We start from the raw sequence: 22,055 nt of genomic DNA, 5'->3' as shown, positions 1-22,055 counted from the left end.
TCCTTAGAGAAAAGGAGGAAACTGTGGAACAAGTCAGCCAAGTACTGAGCAGCAAAAGCAGGACTAGAACACCGTTTTCTGACCTGAACAGATATGAGGACCTTGTTCTCAGGAGACAAAATGAGAAGATCAGGAGTTAATGTAAAATTGAGGACAATGCAGTACACACGCTCACCTCCCCCTCACTCCACCCCCTCGCTCTCTCTAGCGAACACTCTCATTAAATGGTGCGATGAAACTACTACCTCAATGATACGGCTGTCAATCCTGTTGTATGGATGCCAGAGGCCCCGGTCATCCCGCCACTGCCAGATGGCACCATCGGTGTTCTGAGTGCTGCCCTTCTTCAGCATGGTGTCCACCGCGAAGATGCCCTCCTTCGGCAGGCAGGGCATGAGTTCGCTGGGGGAGTGGGGGGGCAGACAACAAAGTGTTATTTTTTAAGACGGCCCAGCTTCCGGAACTCCAAGTCATTCACCCTCTACAGTGAAGTGTACCCCAAGAGAGCTACCCCGCCACCATTACTGCTATTCTTTACCAGATCAGCGAGGTCAGTTCATAGAGCTCTTGAGGACTGCGGGGCACAAGGTCAATCTGCTCCTGACAGCTTCCGTTGGAGGCGCCGCACAGCAGGAAGTGAAGAGTTTCTGCAATGTCTGTAAAACCAACAAGAACCACCACAAAACCCCATTAACCTAGTTAAGAGTTCCTAATGCGAAAATAATAATTTATCAAGGGTTCATGGGGATGGGAGGGAAAAATGAGGAGCACAAGTAGAAAGAAAATGTTTTGTAAAGGATGATGGCAACAACATATATACAAATGTGCTCGACACAATGGATGTATGGATTATTTAAGAGCGCTAAGACAAACACCCCCCCACCCCCCCACCCCCCGCCAATAACTGATTAAAAAGAAAAAAGTTCCTAAATCAAAGGCAACTGTTCCCTACTGGGAAGGCTATCAGGAGTATTTTCTATTAGTCAACGAAATAAAAGTTTTCATAAAAACTGGAAGAAAAAAAGTGAAGTTTCTTTTTAAGCATTTGCCTTCTACCAACTGGGTGCCTAATTCGAATGAAATCCTTCAGTCTGTCCCCAGACATTTCCAGACGGACACTTTTATTGCTTCCCAAGAGGAGTGTGATACTTTGCATAGTCACATTCAACATGCTCCTTAAGCTGCAATTCAAACACATCATATATCGTCTCGGCTTCAAATCTGGGGAGCTTCACCAATATGGTGGGGTGGGCGGGGCGAATTCCATTGTCTTTTAATTCGACTTTCCCCGGACTTTGTGAAGGTCCCTTGGTTCCACGCTGGACAGCAGTTTGAAAGTACCAGAAGCTGCAAGGGAGAAAGAGGAGGCTCTCTGCTCCTGTAAAGAGCGAGTCTCAGAAACCCACAGGGCGCTTCTACCCTGTCCTATTGGATCAGCTTCGACTCCAAGGCAGTGAGTTTGGTAAACTGGTCATGTGGGGCCAAGAAGATAAAATGAAGCAATTCAATACCTTCAGATGCTAATCAGGCAGTGATCAGGAAACGTCTACTGTATGTGACATTAACCGTGCTAACTCAATAATGCTCAATCACTTAAACAGTAGTAGGCTGGCTCCAGGGAAAAGGAGATATTTGCCAACTACCTACCTCAATGTACTGTGTGGGAAGAGCCGCCACACTAAACCTTACGGGCCCCAGCGGGCACTCCGCGGGGGTGTAACTGGCGCTGTCAGTGAGTTGGCTCTGACTCAGACCTGCCTGAGCTGGAGCCAGCTTCACAATTGTCCTGTGTCTATTGTTGCAGATATGGTGTCACGTCATCTAGTCAAGGATCTTACTCGTTTGTTGACCATCTACTTTACCAAGCACAGCGTCCTTTGCAGGGGGCTGAGCTCTACTGATAATATGCCCAAATAACATACTGAGCCTGTTCTAACCCACAGGAACCCTATGTACAACAGAATGAAATCGGGTCCAGTGCCACCTCACAACTGTTCTTACGTCTCAGCTCACTGTTGCAGCCGCTGTGTCTTTCCATTCTTGTTGAGGGCCTTCCTCCTTTTGACTCCCCTCCATTTTATCAAGCTGGAAGCCTTTTTTCCAGGGAGTGGTCTAGCCTGACAATACCTCCAAAGTACCGTATATGCTCGTGGATAAGCCCAATTCTCGACACATTTATAATGCAGTTTTTGTGGTAAAATTAGGTGCCTTGGCTGATATTCTGGTTATGCAAGTATATATGGCATTTAAGGTACATGGTGTGCCATCCTTGCCTCTAAGAAACACTCTGGTCGTTCTTCCAGGACAGATCAGTTTGTCCTTTGGAAGTCTGTGGTATTTTCAAGATTCTTCACCTGCACCACAATTCAAGAGAATTGATTTTTCTTTGTCCTTATTCAGTGTCCAAATTTCACATGTACATAAGGCAGTCTGGCCCACTGGCTTGGGTCAGGCACACCTCAGCCCTCAAAGCAACATCTCAAAGGGTCTGCCTTGTGTCGCAGATTTACCTAATGCAACATGTAATTTGATCTCTGACTGCTGCTTCTATGAGAACTGATTGTGGATCCAAGCAAGAAGACATCCTAGGCAACTTCAATCTTTTCTCCCTGTTACATAAACAGTCCTATCGTGAGGAGGAGTTGGGTTTTGTTTACAGTCATAATCTGTGCTTAAACTGCAATCCTTCATCTTTATCAGCAAGTGATTTAGCGTTATCGACCACTTGTTTGTCCGTCTGTCACACTGGGTGGCTTGCGCGCTGCTGGGAGGCTGGAAGCCATGTCACTGGTATTTCAAATGCCAGCAGGGTCACCCCCCCCCAACCACCACCAAAAAAACAACAGCCAGGTTTCCGTGTAGCTTCCAGACCTAGGAGGAAGCAGCAGCTGAAAACCTTATGCATATCACAATTTGTGCCTTTAAAAAAGTTTTCTGAAAATAAACAATTCTGTCAAGTTCCCTAGGACACTTGGTTATGTGGGGATTACATCCTTAGTGCTCGTTAACCTGCTTTCCTAGAGCCAGAACAGGGTCACAGTTTTTTTTTTTACGATATTGCTATAGAAGTTGACGATCAGCCCCAAGCTGCCTTCACATATCCAAGTGCAGGACACATAGTTGAATATGCAGCAGAGGTGAAAACACTCACCCTATTAAAAGGAAAAAACACCCCCCACAATTAAACTCGAGCCAGGTTGCACTGCCCCACAGCGTTTGTGAGGACATGCTGGAACAGAGTCCGGGGTTGTCCTGGATTCAAACTGCAGGAACTGTTGGCCACTGCAAAGTTCAAAGGGCACCTCACACTAAACCCACTGCTGTCACACTGATCCCGACTCACAGCAACCCTGCAGGACAGAGGAGGTCTGCCCCCGAGGTCCAAGGCTGCTGCCTTTGTGGAAGCAGACTGCCACTACATCTTTGAACCAGTAAACCTCCCAGTTTCTGCCCGAGTGCCTGGCCTTTGTTCCAGCAGGGCTCACAGGGATGTTAGTAAACACAGACGGTAATGACTGAACACAAAGGAGCGGAATCTCCCACACACATCGGGATAAGGGCTACTTCACTGTGGCTCTGTCTTCTGGAACACGAAGTTTGGGAAAGATACAATGCTTTTAGGAGAAATATTTTCAATAAATCACCTCAACACTGTTCTTTCACAACATTCTGTGGCGATGTACTAACTTGTATACATGCAAAATAATAACGTTGAGTTTCCCCAAACTGAATTATTATTTTACTGATGAATATTCTGTCTGAAGCTGTGGAAATAAAGGTTATTTTTCCAGCGAGCGTCACCACTGATCCCCAAAGTAGTATCTCAGATATAGATTAAACGTGTGGGAAAGAAACCACCCACAACTGCAGGCGGCCGTATGCGATCAGTGCTCAGGAGAATCATCACACACAGGTGTTTGCCCAGGCTCTCCCTGTACCCCAGAATGTCAGAGTGGAAAGGAAAATCCCACAAGCAATGTGACATTTGCTTTCTTAGGTTCTGGGGGAGGTGGGGAAGAAGTTCAGAAATGCACACGGAGCAGAGCACACAGAGATGTGTTTGCATGACTATGTCTCCATCTTCTTGAGGAAAGGATTCCAGACTCAGATAAACTGCTAGCAACTTTACCATGGCAAAAAAAATGACAGGAAGACAAGTGGTGACGTAAACTCAGATTCTAATGAACCATCACTACGTAATTAGTATCGCAAAGGAAATAGTTATCTTGAACTAAGAAGGGTAACAGTTTCACCTGTAATATGCGTGTACATTGCATGTTAGGAGCAGTAATGTACTAACTCCCACCACTGCTGGAAACAAGCATTCTCTTCCTTATCATACAGCACCGCTGGCGGCTCAGCAATTAAGTCCATGGCTGCTCACCAAAAGGCTGGCTGTTGTTTGAACAAGTGTCTCCAAGGCAGAGAAAGACCTGGTGATATGCTCCCGGACAGACTACATCACGGGAAACCTAAGGAGTCAGTTATACTGTGATGCGTGGTGGCTATGAGTTGAAACCAACTCAAAAGCACCTGGCAACAACTAGAACCACTGCCATGTTCATGGTTGCTTCTATGTGACTAATGTTGATGTGGTGCACCCGTGGGAGGTGGCGGCAGGACAAACCAGCAGTACTTACTTTGCTTCATGAGCTGGACAGCGAGGGGTGGACAGTTGGAGCACATCAAAGAAAACATGCGAACCACCATGATAAACATCCCCGAACTTAGAATGGGCGGTGTCACAACCAGGAGTTGCTGGACATTTGTAAGCAGATCTTTGGAGGCAACCTGCTGCAGTAAGTTCTTCAGGAAAGCGAAAGAAAGAAGAAACTGTCATGTGGCAGCCCAGCAATGTGACACGGTCATGACGTCTCCACAAGGAGCCTCACTCACCTCCTCATGTTGGAAGTTGTCCACCAGGCGTGCAAAACAAAGGCAAGTGCTTTCTACCGACTTTTTGTCCTGTTTTGGGGAAAGGAAAAGGTTGACTGATCAGAGCCGTACTCGTGGTTGCGCACTGCTTCTCAACCCCAAACTCTGCCAGGCCAGCTCAGTCAGTACATGCTAGCATTGGAAAGGCAAGCACGCCTGAGGAGCACTCAGTACCACCACAGTGCCAGTCACGAGAACATGCATGAAGGCCCAAGCAGAGACGGAGGCCAAGGAACAGATGAGGAGGAACAGCTTTCTCTGTACTTAGGAAACCTCATCCCACACATGAGGTGACTCATTTGCAATCAGCTGGATTAACAATGGCTTTAAATCGGTGGTGTTCCTTATGAAAACAAGTAGCCTCGCTGAAAAAAGATTTCAAAAAGTCCCCACACATAAAAACAAAGAGTATTTTACTGACCTGAGTTTGGTTAGCAAGTGCCCCTCCCTAATGCTACAAAAAGACGTCATCTGTAAAAGCTAGCTTTGTTTGTGTAGCAAAGGCATAGATTTGGGTACCATGAAGCCCTAGAGCAGTGGTTCTTAACCTTCCTAATGCCGTGACCCCTTAACACAGTTCCTCATGTTGTCGTGACGCCCTAACCATAAAATTATTCTTGTTGCTACTTCTTAACTGTAATTTTGCTTTGGTGATGAACGGGGTGACCCCTGTGCAAGGGTCGTTTGACTCCCAAAGGGGGTGTGACCCACAAGTTGAGAACCGCTGTCATATACTCTGCTTTTTATTCAACAGCACAAGCCAGGCAAGCCTACCCTCCTAGATTCAAGTCCATCCCCAGCCTCTGCTCACTTGTCTTTTACTAACACATCCCTATCCTGTCTGCCCATCTCCACACTGATCACACACCATGAAATACCCGTAATACTTAATGAAATCATCAAGCCGCCCCTTACAGCTCCAATAACCCAAGACAGCACGCATTGTGAGAATGCTGTTCAACTCAGCAAACCCGTAAAAACTATGTAACAGCACCCAGTACAGTAGCGAAGGGTAAAGCTGATGGATTAACACAACATCTACACCGAGCTGGAAGATTTGGGATACTCAGAGAAATTGTCATTTGAGAAATAACAAACCAACCAGCAGAGAATTCCCAACAGAGACTGGGTTCTTCTTTACCTGGTGGGTCAGCCTTTGGGTGAGCAACGGAAGAGAATCTGCCACAAAGTGAAATTCATCTGGCGTGATGCTCTGGCAGCAATTGGCTGCAATCGCGAGTGCATTTCTTTGGGCATTTATGCTGAAGAACTCTAGATACAGCAAACAGTCTGCCAAACCACCCTACAACAGAGAGAAACCATTTTTACAGCAAAGACACCGCCCATCCCAGCAATAAAAACCATCAATCCCAAAAGAGCCAAGCACACTATTTGAGAAACATCTTGCGCTCTAGGAGTGGGTGGGTCTGAATGTGCGGACAGGGCCTGAGGGAGCGGCCAGACTTACCGCTTGCAGAATGGCTTTGCTGTGCCTGCGAGACAGCATCTCCAAGGCAGTCAGGGCCTGCTCCGCCACGTCAATGCACTGGATCACTTGCAGCTGCGGCAGAGAACCAGGTACCCCATATTCAAGGGCTTTTCTACCAGCATAACTTGTACACTAATAGACTGGGCTTTTCTTTCTTTCTTTTACCAATTTCCATCAATCGCTACTGCCTCTAACATGAAAGCCACCATGAGGAACCAGTAACTGATGAACAAGACACAGACATGGGCCAATACCCTGTCCTTCCAACTACTTTGCTCCTTAAGATAGAGAAAACTATGCTTACACGGAGAATAAACAAAATCCAATCACAAACATGAAATTTTCCTATTTAAAATAGGTTGTTTTATATTAAAAAAAACATCTTTTCTATCAGAATTCTGTATTCTCTAGGTTTATCAAGTAATAAATTTTTTCTCTTATACATTGAAAGGGGAGAGGAAAGGCTTATGTGTTTAACAGTCCTAAAAAAGAACCTACCACAGACCCTAAGAAAAAATTCCCTTTCCCGGCAACCTCCCTCCCTTGGTGACCTTGAACACCTTGGCCATCTCAGCCTTCCCAGCTGTACAGTCAGGGTATAAATAGCGATCAACCACATTTTTTTTAGTTATAATGAGATTATTTTTTTAAACAGGTGTGTTAAACTCATCTCTGTGAGATATTATTTTAATTTGGTAATTGCTATTATTAAAATTATAAAAGTGGGTTGATTTTATAACTGATCCATTAGCTTCACCGTTAAGTTTTTGGTCTGCGGAACATGAAATATTTTTCTGGAACACTAGCTAAAAATATATAAAATTTATTTAGAGATACAACACTACAAAAGCAAAAGTCTTTTAAAGTAGATTCACTAAATTGACATTCTACCCCAGAATTTAAAATTCAAGGATCCTCAATTTGATTTCCTTACGTCTGCTTCGAAGGAGCGCTAGCAGTATTGTGGCTTACAAGATAAGATGCTAACTGCAAAATCAGCAATTTGAGCCCACCTGTGTCCCACAGGCTTGGTGTTTGGCTTATGTCTGCTTCTGAGCAAGTTAGTGAGTAGACGCACCTTTTCTAGAAAGACCGGAATTGCATCCACTACAACTGCAGATGACCTGGGAAGCGCTTCCATCATGTACGTTAAGGCTCGACAGGCATGGTTCATCTAGAAAACAAGACTGTGTTTGTTTTCTTCTGACTAAAAAACTCGAAACATGTGGAATTTTTAAAAGTACAGTATATACTTACAATGTCAAAATTATGCTCCATCTGCAGTAATGTTATCTGTGGAGAAAGATTTTGACAAAATATTAAAAGATAGATTCTTGGAGAAAAGCTCTACAAATGTCAGCTCCTCTTCCAGTTCAACTGAAATGGGTTCGTTCATGACATTTACCACATGGAATGAAGACAGGGCCAGTGTGTGCACAAGGACTGAATCTAGTCAGACGGCACCACCCGCAAGCACGCACGCACGCACGCATTTTCTCTCTGCTAATCATCACTACGGGACCCCGGAAAGGGTTGGTGGGAGGTGAAGTGCTCAGCTGCTCAGACCCAATGAGCCATTTTGTGCACCTTTGGAGAGTCATCATGAGTTGGAATCAACTTGACAGCAACAGGTCTGTGGTTTCCAATGCCCACTCAGACACGTAACATACATCTCAAGAATTACCAAGTGCCCACAGCATTTGCTATACACATGACCCAACCAGAAATGCCCTGTCTGCAAATTCAGGACCAAAGCTTAAAACGCCTGTGAAAAAGTTTCTGTGCCAGCAGAGAAAGGCAGCCCTGCACACAGCGGTCAAGTATACTGTGCAGCATGCTGTCGGGGAGTTGAACACACAATTGCCCACACCACGGATCAGGAGCTAGCCAAAGCCAAGGTAACATAAGCGTACAATCATTCAGTGGACCTAAACATATAGTTTTATTTTCATTTGCTTTTATGTGTGTGGAAAAGAAGTTAAGCAGACTTCTGCCTTTTTTTTTTAATAAAAACTACGCAATGTAAATCTCTTATGTTTCTTATCCTGAAGCAACCGAGAATTAGCAGATAAATTTCCTATTCAGAGAGCTATCCGCTATCTGTGGGTTCAATGGAAAACCGGAATTGAAGCAGTATCCTTCAATTAAATGAGTAATTACAATAATAAACATCAGGTACTTTAACACAATTCTTAGTTTCTCCACAAAGTTGCTCTACATGATGTGGAGTTTAGTCCTGAGGCTATTATGTTGTTTAAACATCGCCCCACCCCTACAAACACACCCACACAACCCCTTTCATGTTCCAACCAGTCCTGCCTTCCATTTCCAGTCAGCCACTGTAACCACCTACATTCAAAAGCATTGTCACATTAATAAAAAAGACCACAATCAGAAGGAATTGCTGTAAACAGACCCTCTTTACCAAAAATATTTACGGCCACACAAATTTGCGGTGATAAATATATTCATATATTCAATCATCATAAAAGATGAAGCTGGACAGCTCATTAGCAGCTACTATTAATAGCACGAGTTGACTTGCATGGGTCTATTAAGTACTTAAATCTAATCAACAGCCAGCAAATTAAGTAATGTGAAAAACGTGTCCACATTTTGTCCTAGATTTAATGACTTCTTTATTTAATTAACAAAAACTGCTTTCTAAAGAGAAGATGGTCTAAAGTGAACCTAGAGCTTTATTGCTATTTATTTTTAGTGAACCAAAAAAGAACGTTTGATTCATATCACAGAACCCGCTATGGAGCAAATGATACAACAGGCAAGACACTCCCATCATCCTGATCTGGTCATGGGTCCAATGAGACAGTCTGATGTCTCAGCAGATCTTCATGTTTGGGCTACGTAGAAAAGGACATAACATTTATTTTTACCTTCTAAGATAAAATGTGCCATGAATATCATTGTAATGTTTGTTTTAGACTATGGTTAATATTTGACTCTGTTAATGTCTAATCTGAAAGTAGTGCCAATTCATTTTGGACTAAGAAAATTACCAAACCACTAGGTTAATGTTATATGGCATAAAAAGTGCCTACATTTGCTAATGGCAATTTGTCTTCCGTTAAAAAAAGATTTACTAAGCAAATGTGCTTGACACAATTGATATATGTATGGATTGTGATGAGTTGTATGAGCCCCCAATAAGATTTCTTTTTATTTAAAAAAGGATATTAACCAGGTCTAAATATCAATTCACAGCTGCATCAAAAGTCATTAAGGTTATTTATTTACTGGTTTTGGGAGTGGGGGAGATGAAGGACCCATATGGTGGTTAGTTTGATCTCTGTGCCTTACACACAATTATCAAACGAGGAAATTCTGGGGGCCTCCAAAGACAACCAAAAATGAACTTCCTATTACTGCCTCATAAGTTGGAGCGGGAAGGAGGGAGCCTATAAACTTAGGCACGGTAAGAGTCTGGGTACTACTTACAGGGCTAGCAACTTAAAATACAGAGTTGATAATAACAGTATCAAATCTTGGGTACCTGGTTCACCATGTAATGGTTCACACTAAATTGACTTATTCTAATATACCCATGAAATAAAAGCATCAAGTCACTCTCCCCTCTTCGTTCTGCTGTCTTCAATCCATCGTGAGATGCCCCCATGCATTTCGTGTGTTTTTGGCAGCACTGAGGGCAACCCTGGGGCAGCCATGCTTACCAAAGCTGGAACGACACTCTTGACGGGAAAGCCTCCCAGGGTCTCCTCGTTGCCCATGACCAACAGTTGACACATTTCAATAACAGCCTGAAGTTGCTGACTTTCATCGGTGGCTTGTAGTCCTTGAAGAAGCTGCTGGGCCTTAGAACCTTCAGCGGAAGACACGGGCATTTTTACACAGTGAAGAAAATTTCAATCTGCTGGAAAGTGTGACTGCTACTACTTGGGAGATGGTCTGCCAGGAAATGGCCACCAAATTTCTTTGATCTTAATTAAAGGTCAGGTCGATACTGGAGAAAAGATACATGGCTGATACAGTCAAGGCAGAATTAAATAAACTGGATCAATGCTGCCTCCTTCAGTGAATTCAGAGTTTTTGGTGTATTTTTTGCCTTTTTAAGTGAGTGTAGTTGGCTGGGTTCTTCAGATGAGAAACAGAGAACATAATAATCACAAAACTGGTATGTTTCTACCTGCTATTTGAAAACTACAAGTTAGCAAAAGTGTTCCTTCTGCAGTAAAAGTCAGATAAGCAGTATTCCCAGACCTCAAATGAATCAGCAAGGATTTCCCTCAAAACCTACACTGTAATCAATGAAGTACGATGGCAGTATGGGGGATGGTAAGGGGAAGTGTTTTGTTAAAGTACCAAACTGACCAGGTTATGCACCTCTTATTTTTTGTGCAGATTCAGGCCAGTGGAGAGCCACCCCTGCCCAGAGAAATGGTGACCAGTTCACAGTTAACCATGAGAGGAAAACAGGCTATTGGGCTGTCACACATAACACGTACGAATTGATTCCCTTTCCTCGCCCACCTTTCTTAAAACCACATTCGAATTCAATATGTCCTTAAGAAATTTATAACTGATGTCACCTTGAAGCTTATTTCTTCACACACGAGTATTTTACTTATACCCACTACAACATACTGAAAATAAAAAAGAAGCAAAATTAGAATATAAAACAATTTCAAAAGGTAATCTAAATCAATTAAAAAGGCATAAAAAGCTATAACAAAATATCTGCTATTTATCTGTCTAAAACTAACACACTATCTAAAGCACCTAAAAAAAAAAAGACTGCAGAAAATATTTCTGAGTCTGGAAATGGGCCAACAGAAAGTTTCTAAACTGTGCTGAGAATGAAAATTCAGAAACAGAGCCAACATGAGAACAGGACCAGACAGCCAGCCAGAATACAGCTCAAAGTCTGAAAAGGAAATGAAACCTGCATATCATCTTGATACCCCCGAAAGGACATAAAGCAGCAGAAATATTATTTTGAAGAGACAACGGCCAAGCCTTCCCTAAAAGCTATCAACCTCTACAGGCCGGAAAAAACGGCTCAGTGAGCCCTCAGCCGAAACAACAAGAACACCAATCGAACGACTCACATTTAAAAAGCAAGCCCGCCAGCCTTGAAAAAGGCTGAAAGAAAGATGACCTTGCCATGGAAGGGCAACAGAAAGACTTTTAAGCAGAAATTGTAGAAGCAAAGTGCTAACGGAGGCTGACTTTCCTTAATAATTCAGGATCAAACATGAATTTGTGAAATAAAAGCAGAGATCAGTCAGGCTGAAGGGGAACAAACAATCCCTGTCAAAGAAGGACGGCAATGCAGAAGGGAACGCAGAGGATTGAGGGTATGAAGGGGCTTAAAAATTCCAATTATCTTTTAATTCCACTTTTTCACGAACTTTTTGAAACCTTCTCAAATATGTGTGGGAAGATATTTTAAAATAACGAAACAGCAACGTCTTTTTAAGTCTAACATAAGTTCCGTAAGCACTCGAGTATAAACCGACCCGAGTTATCAGTCGAGATACCTAAGTTTAGCACAAAAAATTGCATTTTTAAAATGCTGAAAAAACTTGGCTTATACACGAGTCTACATGGTAAAAGTAAAATTAGAATGAACAGAAAGGATGGGCAGGAGTTAAAACGAGTGAAGCTGCGAGGTCCGAGTCCTGGCTGGGATATGGTAACAATTTAAGGTAGGCCAGGGAGCAACGGTGGCGAGGAGGGCCGAGGCCAGGGCACTAATTTGATCTGTTGTACACCAGATCACCACGAATCTGCAATGACTGCACAGCTCTGAACACCACCAGGTGCAAAAAAAACTGGTGGTCTGAACCTACTAGTTGCTCAAGCGGGGAAAGATTACGACAACTTTTCCATAAAGTTTCCCATGTTCGCAGCCCTATCGGGGCAGTTCTAGTCCACGCTACAGGGTCAGGAAGAGTCAGAATGGACTCCACAATAGGAGGTTTGGTTTTGGTATGTAATAAATCAGTAAGATGAGTGAATCCCTCCATATATACTAAAAGATATGCATACGGATGTATAACTAAAAAGTTGAGAAGAGCTGAAAGAAATACATAAAATATTTGATGAATCCCAAAGGGTATATATCTTCCAAAAATATCCACACAACGTTCTGTTGTCAAGCTTGAACTGGTAGAAGTGCAAACCGGCCCAACTCCCCCAAAGACAGTTCTAGAATGCCAGCACCACTTGCCAGGCATTTACCCATTCACACATTGGCTCCACTTCCAGAACAATTTTTTGAAGACAACATTGCAGAAAATACAATGGCTGTGTATGTCACTGTACCGGAACTAGTAACACAAACTCAGAAATAATCCTCATGTCCAATGTCAGGGACTGCTGAAATCAACTATGTTCATATCTCAAAAATGGAGCCCCAGGCTCTCTCTCTCTCTGGGCTCACTCAATTGCTCCCTGTGCCTAGTGAAGGGGACTCAAAAAGCGAAAACGTTCACTGGCTCTCAAGGATTCTGCAGCAGGGTCTGCTGAGTCCCGAGGGACAGGGCAGCAAGAGACACACAGAAACACCAGCTGCAAGGTGCCGAGTCAGAAACAGAAAAGGGCATGAGGTACATGTGCACACATATTGAGTCCACATGGATACACGTCAGTTTTGAAAATGCATGGAAGATGATATAAACTTAAATGAGTAAGGTCAAAAGTCACAGACTTCCATAACACTCTAGAAAGGTGTGAGATTCAACAAGTCTTAAGAGTAAAAATAGGCTACCAAGTCTATGAAGCATTATCAAGGAAGCTATAAAACACAAAGAACACTAAGCTTTATTTAAGGAAAGCGAAGGATGTCGCACTGTTGCTGGATGTGCTATCAACTGTTGGATTTGTTAGGTCGAGACTTCAGGAGTCAGTGTGTGTCTACTGTAGAGAAGATGGACGGGCTGGGGTACAGTAGTGTGATGTGTCTAGTGTTGCATAAGTCTACAGAGTACTCTTTCCTCACACGATCATATTAAATGAGGGGCTTCCAAAAGCTCAGGGAAAAGGGAACTGAAAAGACGATGGAATTTCTGAAACCCCCTAATAGGTTGGCTGTTTCATGCTTGAAATCATTGAACCATAAAAAACCTCCAAGATTTCCATCTACACAAAGAGGCAAGCAGGTACCATAATGTACACACCCACACCTTTCCACAGTGCAAAGCAGCACACGCAGTCTGCCACCACCTCAGTGCAACCTCGTCTCTAATCAATCTACCTGAGCTTGACATGCACGCAACAAAAACTATCATTGTTCATATTTAAGAATAGAATATGCATGCATCCTATTTTTAAAAACAGGTTACAAGTTCCTGGAAACTTACCACTTTTATCAATAGGTAATCAGCAGTACAGCTTGCACTTAATTAATTATAAGGATTTTTAGAGGACAAATTTATTATCAGAATGAACTTACTGGCTCCACTTCCAATTGTTCTGTGGAAAAGTTGTGACATCCGAGGACCAAGAGGACCAAACAGGTGAGGAGGAAGACCCCTGGCCTCTAACAGAGCTAAGGGAAAAAAAGAGGGGGGGTTGGGGGAGGGTAGGAGGGCAAACTGAGTTGGTTTAATGCAGCTGATCTTATTCACCTGAGTTAATCAATGCTACACTACTTTCCACGGTGAACTTTGAGGTGCTACATTAAACGTTCAAGACCACTAATATAGTAATAGAATAGCTATTAAAACACCCATATTTCAACCCCAAATTATCAGCAGAAACTCATATAAACAAACAGTCCCAGAAAAACCCAAGGTATGAAGTGCCCTTGTGCCTTATTCCCTGTTGTTATTTCCCAATGAGATATTGGTCATGATACCTTCCAGCACAGGGAAAACAGTACATTATTTGTATCCATTCCAAGCTTTAAAGCGAGGAAAACTGTGTTGATGAGTGTTCTCAAAAGTGAGTGGTCATCTGAAAACTGACCTGTTAATGTACCTAATACATATCACAATAGAATCAATTTTAAACTACTTTAGATAGAAAAATTTATCTATCCATTGGTAAAGATCATGCAAATATAAACTTGATTACTTTAAAAAGTAAACCACTAAGTCAAATCTATAATTTTGAAATACAATGTACAATTTAATTGGGAAAAGGTAACAAGAGACAAAGGAGCATGGCCCCAAACCACCCGCTGAGATGTGTACAGATCACCATGTCCCTGAGAAAGAACAGCATATTAAGCATCTTTTTCAAGCTGCTTCTTGATTTGTTACAATAAATCCTGCTACAAATATACCACAAAAGGATGGTTTTAAAAGCAGCAATAGGTTTAAGGGCTCTGTCCTCAAATTAAACAGTAGAAATTAAGAGGCTGATGGACCATATGCAATTCAGTGGGAAATTGAGAAGGTGCAGGCGTTGATAGATTATGGCCACATACACTTATCGGTTAATTTCCACAATGATCCTTAAGTCACTTGTAAGCTCAATAACTTTTTTTTTTTTTTTTTACCTTGTAATCGTCCCATCTCGGAATCATCAGATTCACTCTCCCCAGAGGTGGTCATGCCAACGGCCCCTGCGACAGAACTGGAGGCTTCGGGAAGGAGATTGAATAAACGAAAGAAGAGTACAGGTTAGGGACCCAGTTAATCTTACAAAAGGAATGAAGAAGACAGGCCATGACGCTTGTCCCTGTCTCTCTACTGCTCTCAGCCGTTCTTCCAGTCTTCCTTTTTAGTGGGCGTATGGATGGCTCAACTGCCTTAGTAGTAAATCAGCATAAAAAAATACTATCTTTCCATTTTAGTTCTACATGGTTTGTGACAGATCCAAGTCTTGGAAACAGTTCCTGAGGTATTAATTAAGTCTTGTCCTGAACTACTCTAGTGAAAGGCAATGAAGGAAGACAGCCGTACGGGAGGGCAGTTAATAGCTGACACATGAAACCAGAAGCAAAACAAAAAGGAAACCGGCATTCAGGGGAGATGCTCTATTAGGTGGTTGATGTGCCTTGTTCCTGGGCTGTAGTCCTGACACAACCACTCAGCCACCTTCTTGAACTTAGGTGTATGCGAAGTGGCACCCTTCTATTTACTCCCAAGCCAAAATCTAGAAGACACAGACCCCCATTAATAGAATGAAGTGAAAAGCTAGAACAGTAAGATGTCAACTCAGAAGGATTCCATTCCCCAGAACACTCAACGCTCACAATAATTTCTGGTCCTCTTATGAAGGTGACAAGGAGGTAAAGTTATGTTCCCAAACCAGCTGTATCCAGTCCCTCGATGTGTTTGTTGATCTTAAACCATGTGGTTTTTGTTTGTTCTTTTTAAACAAGCATTCCATCTGTGAAGGACAGCATCATCCGCAACACCGTGAGCCATGCACACACAACAAGACAGTTGCCACACAGAGTCCATCCGTCATTGTTGTTCAAATGGCCCACAGACAACACAGGCATTAAGCGGCTGCTCTGACGAACGAGATGACTGCCAACAACCAGCAACTCTGTGTTTTCCTAAGACTTTTCTTGACCACCCTTATGTATTATTTTCTTGAGCCCTGATGGTACAGTGAAGTTAAGCACTGCGGCAGCTGACTGCACACCAGAGGTTCAAATCCACCAGCAGTTAGTTGCTAACAGGTGACAGATGAAGCTTTCTGTTCTTGTAAAGAGTTCTAACCTTGGAAACCCAAGGGGCGCACACAGTTCTACCCCGTCTTACAGGGTCACTACGAGTCAGAATCAACTGCAGAGCAGTAAGTAAGCAAGCATGATTTCGTGGGGGTTTAAAAATATTCTTGGGAAAAATGGATGGCATAGAATACAGGTAGGCAAACTGGCTCACCAGCCACATCCAAGACCCACATGAATGTTATCAATCGACTGTGATTGGAAGAGAGCCACATCCACGTTTGGATTCATGAAGTTGCTCATGGGATACAGGCAGAGCTGGGTTTAGCAGCAACAGAGACTGTGAAAGTCTACACGGAATGAAGTATTAATGAGGCCTTTCCCTCTATACATCATGACACTAAGCCCCAGTTTAGAACCACAGGCTAACTAGAAATTGTAACATTAAAGGGTATTAGAATCGAGCAAAATCATATACCTTTGCTGAGGAAAAAGGGGACGTCCAATCTCTGTACAGCTTAATGCTACGTAGAGGTGGCCTTTAGGAAATGCTTGTTCAGCATAGGAACTGTGTGTTCCTATGAACAAAGCTTTCCAAAGAGGCATCAGAAGGGCTATCTCACTCCAGAAGACACTCGAAGAAGGTTGCGTGCATATCCAAAGCCAGACAGCTAACTGTGGGTCAGAGTTTGAACCTAGGAGGCCTGGCTTCACAGAGCCGTAACACATCAGTTCCTTAAATACATTCCTCAGTAGCACTTTTATATTCAAACACAGTGTCAATTATGAACTGAATTAATGGCTTTCAAATTCTGCCAATTATGTGAGCAGTAAGTGCAAAGTTTAAAAAGGAGAAATAACTGGGTTCTGGAACCCACACAACTGGAAATCAAATCAAAACACACTCTATGTGAGGTAATGCTGGTTTCTTTAATCTAGTAGAGGTTCGGCTTTACTTCTGAAAAATGGTGAAGACCTATAGTCTGTAATTTTAAAAGCTTCTATTTTAAGTTAAGTGGCATAGTGGGTTATACACATTGGCCCAGCCAGTTTTGGCCCACGTCAGCAGTTTGAAACCACCAAACTGCTCCTCTAGACAGTCAAGGCTTTCTACTCCCACAGAGAGTGACAGTCTCAGAAACCCACAGAGGCAATTCCAGCCCGTCCTCTAGGGTCACTATGAGTAAGAATTGACTCAATGGCAGTGGGTTCAGGATTTTAAGTTACTCCTTATACATATTGCTCTAATTATTTGTTATTCATAAAGAACAAACATTTCAAATTGGACTGCCGCAGAACTTAACAAACACATTATAACTTGTGAAGACACACATTTTAAAACGCTGTTGTAGCTCTGTTATAGTGGTGCCAAGACTACTAGGGGCGTGTCACAGAAACAGAAGGACCTGTTCTGACAGTTACTGGACCCAAAGAGAAAGAGCGGGATTCTTTGTCACCCCTTGGATGGCGCATCTGTTTGTTGCTGTCCTCTGGACAAGGAGACCCTAGACTGTCTTAGGAACAAGATCCCCTCCTCAAGTTGGGCTTTGAGCCCTATGATTTCAGGGCAGGAAAGGCCTTGAAGGCTCCCCAATGATTAAAAACTGCACACGCATGCGGAGAGGACTGGGGACGGACGCATTGGGAGTGGGTTTAGTTCCAGTTAGGAGCTGTTCTTAAATTCAGACATGTTACCCAGAGACTTACTGTAGTCAAGTTTTCAAAAATAAGGTAAGCCACACAAATCTAGCCTTTGGACTAATTTCAATACAAGTGGCTGGCTGCAGTTACACAGGTGAGAAAAAGCAATCACTCAATACCAGCTGGGGGCCGTATTCAAATCTCGAGTTAAGCCGAGCTGGCACAAAACTTGTTTCCAGAAGTTTTCCTTTTCCCCTAGAGTCCTGCACATCACCGATAAGGTATCAGCTTCTTTCCCCATGAATAACGCTTCAGCAAAGACTCAGGTACCCGCCCTCTACACCATGCTGGAGCCATGGATGCTCCTGTCCAGTGTCTGTGATGGCCGGACACTATCCTTTCATCCTTAGCTACAGTACACAAGGAGCCCAGATGGCACAGTGGTGAGGTGCTCAGCAGCTAATTTGAAAGGGGGGCAGTCTGATTCCATAAAGAAAATTAAAGTCTTTGAAACTGGGATGGGGGGTGTTGGTGTGTGCAAGGGGTCTGGTTTGTTGGCAATGGAGGATAAAAGTGGAAAATGTGCTTGCTAATATGAAGAACAGCAAAACTCTTGAGGGAGTCCTGGGTGCCCAGCAATCCACTTACTCAGATGCCGTCCGAAAGGTTGGATCCACTTTGGCTGGCAATCTCCTGAGAAACCAACCACCTGCAGCCCCATGGAGCACACAGTTCTACTCGGACGCACATGTGGGGTCACTATGAATCGCAGAGACTTGTGTTCATGCTCAGGAAGGCAAAGTCCGATGCTTTCTGCCTCCCAGGTGAATGGACCAGGGAAGAACTGCTTGTCCACCCACACATCCTGGTTTCTGATCATATCCGCATGAGCACAATTCTCGTCTAACTAGAGCGAAACAGGATGGCCTGCTACAAACGTGTGCTTCCTTTCTACTGCCTGGCTTGAGAGCCACACCCTTGGCCCGAAACCCTGGGCAAGCATATCTGCTGTTTGTCTCTGAGAACCCATAGTACTCACTCCTGCCAGCAGGCTGAGTATTACATGTGAATGAAAGAGGGGTGTCGAATACTGCATAAGCATGAGCCAGTACCATTACGGCAATGAGTCTATCCGATGGCGTACTCAGTAGCTCCATCTCTGCCACCTTGTAGAGAACTGTACCCCCCTCCCCTTTCCAACTTCAGCATGCAAAGACTAGGTTGGTATGGGAACAGAGGGAGGACATGTGTCAGGTGCAGCTTCAATGACTTGCATGTGCAAGAGACACGTGGCTGCCTGAAACTCACCATTTAACCTTTTAGGAAAACAATTCTAGGGAAAAATGATCCCCAAATGGCCTGTTCCACCAACATAAATTCTACAGGCCAACCATATCATACAGTGGTTCTCAACTTTCACAGGGGTCGTCCGATTCACAACAGTAGCAAAATGACAGTTATGAAGTGGCAATTAAAATAATGCTATGGTTGGGGGGGAGGGCAACCACAGCATGAGGAACCCTATGATAGGGTCGCAATAAGAGGAAGGTGGAGAACCACTGCTGTAACAGATCATACACCTGGAGAAGCAGGGTGGTGACGTAGAAATGCTACTAAGAATAACATAGGCACAGGGCAACGGTGGACCTACAAGAAGCTGCCTATCAATTGGGGATGCAGAGAAGAACTCAAGAAATGAACACATTCTAATAGTGAGAAACAAAATGGGAAGGAGCTGGTTCAAAAAGAAAGATATGCAAGCCTGCATCTGGACCTCATTAAAAGGATGCATAGCTATCTGTTCACCACGATGAGCTGCTCAAGCTTTTTTAAATGAGGTGCCCATGACTAAATTTCACAACCTGTCGGCTCCCGTGACTGGCTGATGGCTGTGTGTGGCTAACTGGTAATGCTGAGTGCTGGGGGGGTGAGTTCTGTTGTGCGAAGATAGCAAGATGAGTACAAACAGAAGCACCCTTCTTTTAGGCTGCTCAGAATCCCATGAAACACATATTTTTCAGGGAAGACAAAATCCTAATTTCTAACACACACAGGAAGTGAGTTAAACCAGACCCTTATACATCTTCATCCTGATTTTGAATTCTTTCCCATTAGCAGTGAGAAAATCTTCTATGAAGGTGACTATCAACACAGGAGCCCCCACAGAAGGGATTCCTTCCTCTCAAAATCTCTGACACTCTCACTGCCCTTAAGCCAAAGCTGACTCATAGCGACCCCCTTTGGGTTTTCACGACAAGAACGTTTCTCCCTGTGAGCTGCTGGTGGTTTCCAACTGCCGATCATGTGGACCACAGCCCAGCATGTAACTACTACTCCAACTAGGCTTCTCTGACTCTGATTAGTGAAAGTTGGAGTTTGGTAAAAAAAAAAAAAAAAAAATCTACCAACAGTAGTGGCCCATATGTATCACATTCAATGAACCAAAAGACCAAGCCTATAAGTATAAGTGGGGCGTTTGAGTTACTATAAAGGAAAAGAAGCACCAAGTGTATGTATTTGCTGGGAGCCTTGAGCCCACCTTTCCCCTCAGCCCACTCGTGTGCTACACCTGGTACATGCATGTACAAGGTCGACCATCTCGAAAGGGAGCCTCCACGTGCTGCCCCACCCCACGGGCTAGCCTGGAGCCAGCGTCCGTCTACCTGTAGCCCCTTGGGGAGCTTCATCTGTTCGTGCAGCTGAAGAGTTGACGGTTTCCGGGTTGCTCTCTGGGTCGGCCATTTTCTCCTGTCGACGAGCTTCAGCTGCTCCTCTTTTGCCCAGGCCAGAGCCTCGCCGACTAGGAGAGAAATATGCCATCAGGGGCGGTGCACCCGCTGAACCTGAGCATCATAGAGGCAGCACAAAGCTCAGATTCTAGGGGCACAAAGCCAGTGTCTTCATCAGATATTTTTTTTTTTTACATAAAAGACTGTTGTAGACAATCACTCTGTCACAGCTGGCAGGTGGTAGATTTCAATTTCCTCCAAGTTACAATAGCACATTCGCAATGATAGCTCCCAGTGAAACCAGAGTTGTGGTCCAATCTCACAGACCACAATCTTAAAACACTTCCAACTCAATAGAAAACGCCCTACTCTCGTGCAAGGAAACATCTTTGGAGTAAGGGATGACCAGGTCCAGGGTGAACAGTGGCTTGGCTGAAGAGTAACATCTTACAGGGAGGAGAGGGGATGAGAAAGGAAGGCACAAACAGATTCCCACCAAAGAACGCCAGTCCTTTAAGAAGACTTAATGTTTGTAAACAAAGACTGCTGTCAGTTGCATAGGATAAAGGCAGACTAGGAGAGGGGACAAAAGAATTCCTCATAAAGCAAGTTGTATTTTATTGATGGCGATAGATTGTTTTTGGTTTTTACTAAATTCCTCCAGTTGTTTGCAACACGAGAGATTTTAAACAGCAGCCTTCCAGAGTCACTTAGAAAATGCAGAAGACACTGAACCATACCAATTTCAAGAGATGCTTTTGCTTTAATGATAAAAAAGAAGTGCTTTCGACTAGTCTAACGACAATCCAATTTAATGCTGCCAAATAAAAGGTTCAGAACAAAGAAAAGCAGACCAGTTGCTATCTATGCAAGTGAAACCTCAGATCTACTTGAGAGGACTGGACCCTATATTATTTAGAGAAAAATCTTCCCCAACAGGGCTCTGAAAGCCAATCTTTCCATCACTGGAAATGCTCTTTCTAAATCCAATTTATTAAGCTATCTAAGCTAGTGGGATTCTTCTTAACCATCCATGCCTACCTAGGGACCCACATGGTTGCTGCCCTCAAGGAGTGAGTAGACAGACACAGGCACGCCCATGGGTGGCCGAGGCTCTTGGCGAGTTCCGGCAGGTGGGCACACATGCCCAAGGCAAGCATCTCCAGGCTTTCAGAAAGGGCTGAGCACAAAGGAAAGGCAGCAGTAGGGCCAGACCATTCGATTTCAGAATCCCTAACTTCATATGAACGTGAAAGCGGATTTTGAACCGCAGTGGATTAGTTTCTAGCGCAGATCTCAATTCTGAGCAAGAAACCACCCCAGTGCTGAAGAACGGCTTCTCTGGGAGAGCCTCTGAAAAGTGTTGCTAAGGAAACTCAAAGGGGCATTAGGTGTGCTAATTCCAACTTACTACTAAGAACTAGAAAATACATGTAAAAGTGGGGATTCATTTGGCAAGGGACTTAGAAGCACCCATCACGTTGGCTCCTCCCGCCAGGAGGCAAACCTGCAGCACACAGGCAGCAGAGTCAAAGAAGTGCCCCATGCCCTGGCCTTACTAAAATGAGCAGGCAAGGCAGGAGGAAAGCCTTCTCCCACCCCTGCTGCTGGACGGAGAGAACAGGCAATCCCCGACGACCAATAGAGTTCTGAT

At 43.8% G+C, this 22,055-nt stretch overlaps 1 protein-coding gene across 27 annotated transcripts in view; it reads right to left on the bottom strand.

Annotated features, from left to right (window-relative positions):
- TRIP12 (thyroid hormone receptor interactor 12) overlaps positions 1–22,055 on the bottom strand; it is a 134,149-nt gene that overhangs the window by 33,636 nt on the left and 78,458 nt on the right. For 14 of the 27 annotated variants that reach the window (XM_075530160.1, XM_075530159.1, XM_075530163.1 and 11 more), the window contains 12 exons: positions 20,336–20,472; positions 14,907–14,990; positions 13,857–13,952; positions 10,114–10,262; positions 7,682–7,717; positions 7,503–7,598; positions 6,404–6,496; positions 6,077–6,238; positions 4,897–4,965; positions 4,641–4,806; positions 539–656; positions 243–402 (listed from right to left, as the gene is read on the bottom strand). In XM_075530160.1, coding sequence (XP_075386275.1) covers positions 243–402; positions 539–656; positions 4,641–4,806; positions 4,897–4,965; positions 6,077–6,238; positions 6,404–6,496; positions 7,503–7,598; positions 7,682–7,717; positions 10,114–10,262; positions 13,857–13,952; positions 14,907–14,990; positions 20,336–20,472 — 1,366 coding nt within the window. The remainder of the gene's footprint in view (positions 1–242; positions 403–538; positions 657–4,640; positions 4,807–4,896; positions 4,966–6,076; positions 6,239–6,403; positions 6,497–7,502; positions 7,599–7,681; positions 7,718–10,113; positions 10,263–13,856; positions 13,953–14,906; positions 14,991–20,335; positions 20,473–22,055) is intronic. The other 13 variants (XM_075530165.1, XM_075530170.1, XM_075530168.1 and 10 more) reach the window with 2 other exon arrangements.

Source organism: Tenrec ecaudatus, chromosome 13 (assembly GCF_050624435.1).
Source record: "Tenrec ecaudatus isolate mTenEca1 chromosome 13, mTenEca1.hap1, whole genome shotgun sequence".
Lineage (NCBI taxonomy): Eukaryota > Metazoa > Chordata > Mammalia > Afrosoricida > Tenrecidae > Tenrec > Tenrec ecaudatus.
The sequence above is the reverse complement of the archived record's forward strand: the minus strand, read 5'-3'. Positions and strand labels throughout refer to the sequence as shown.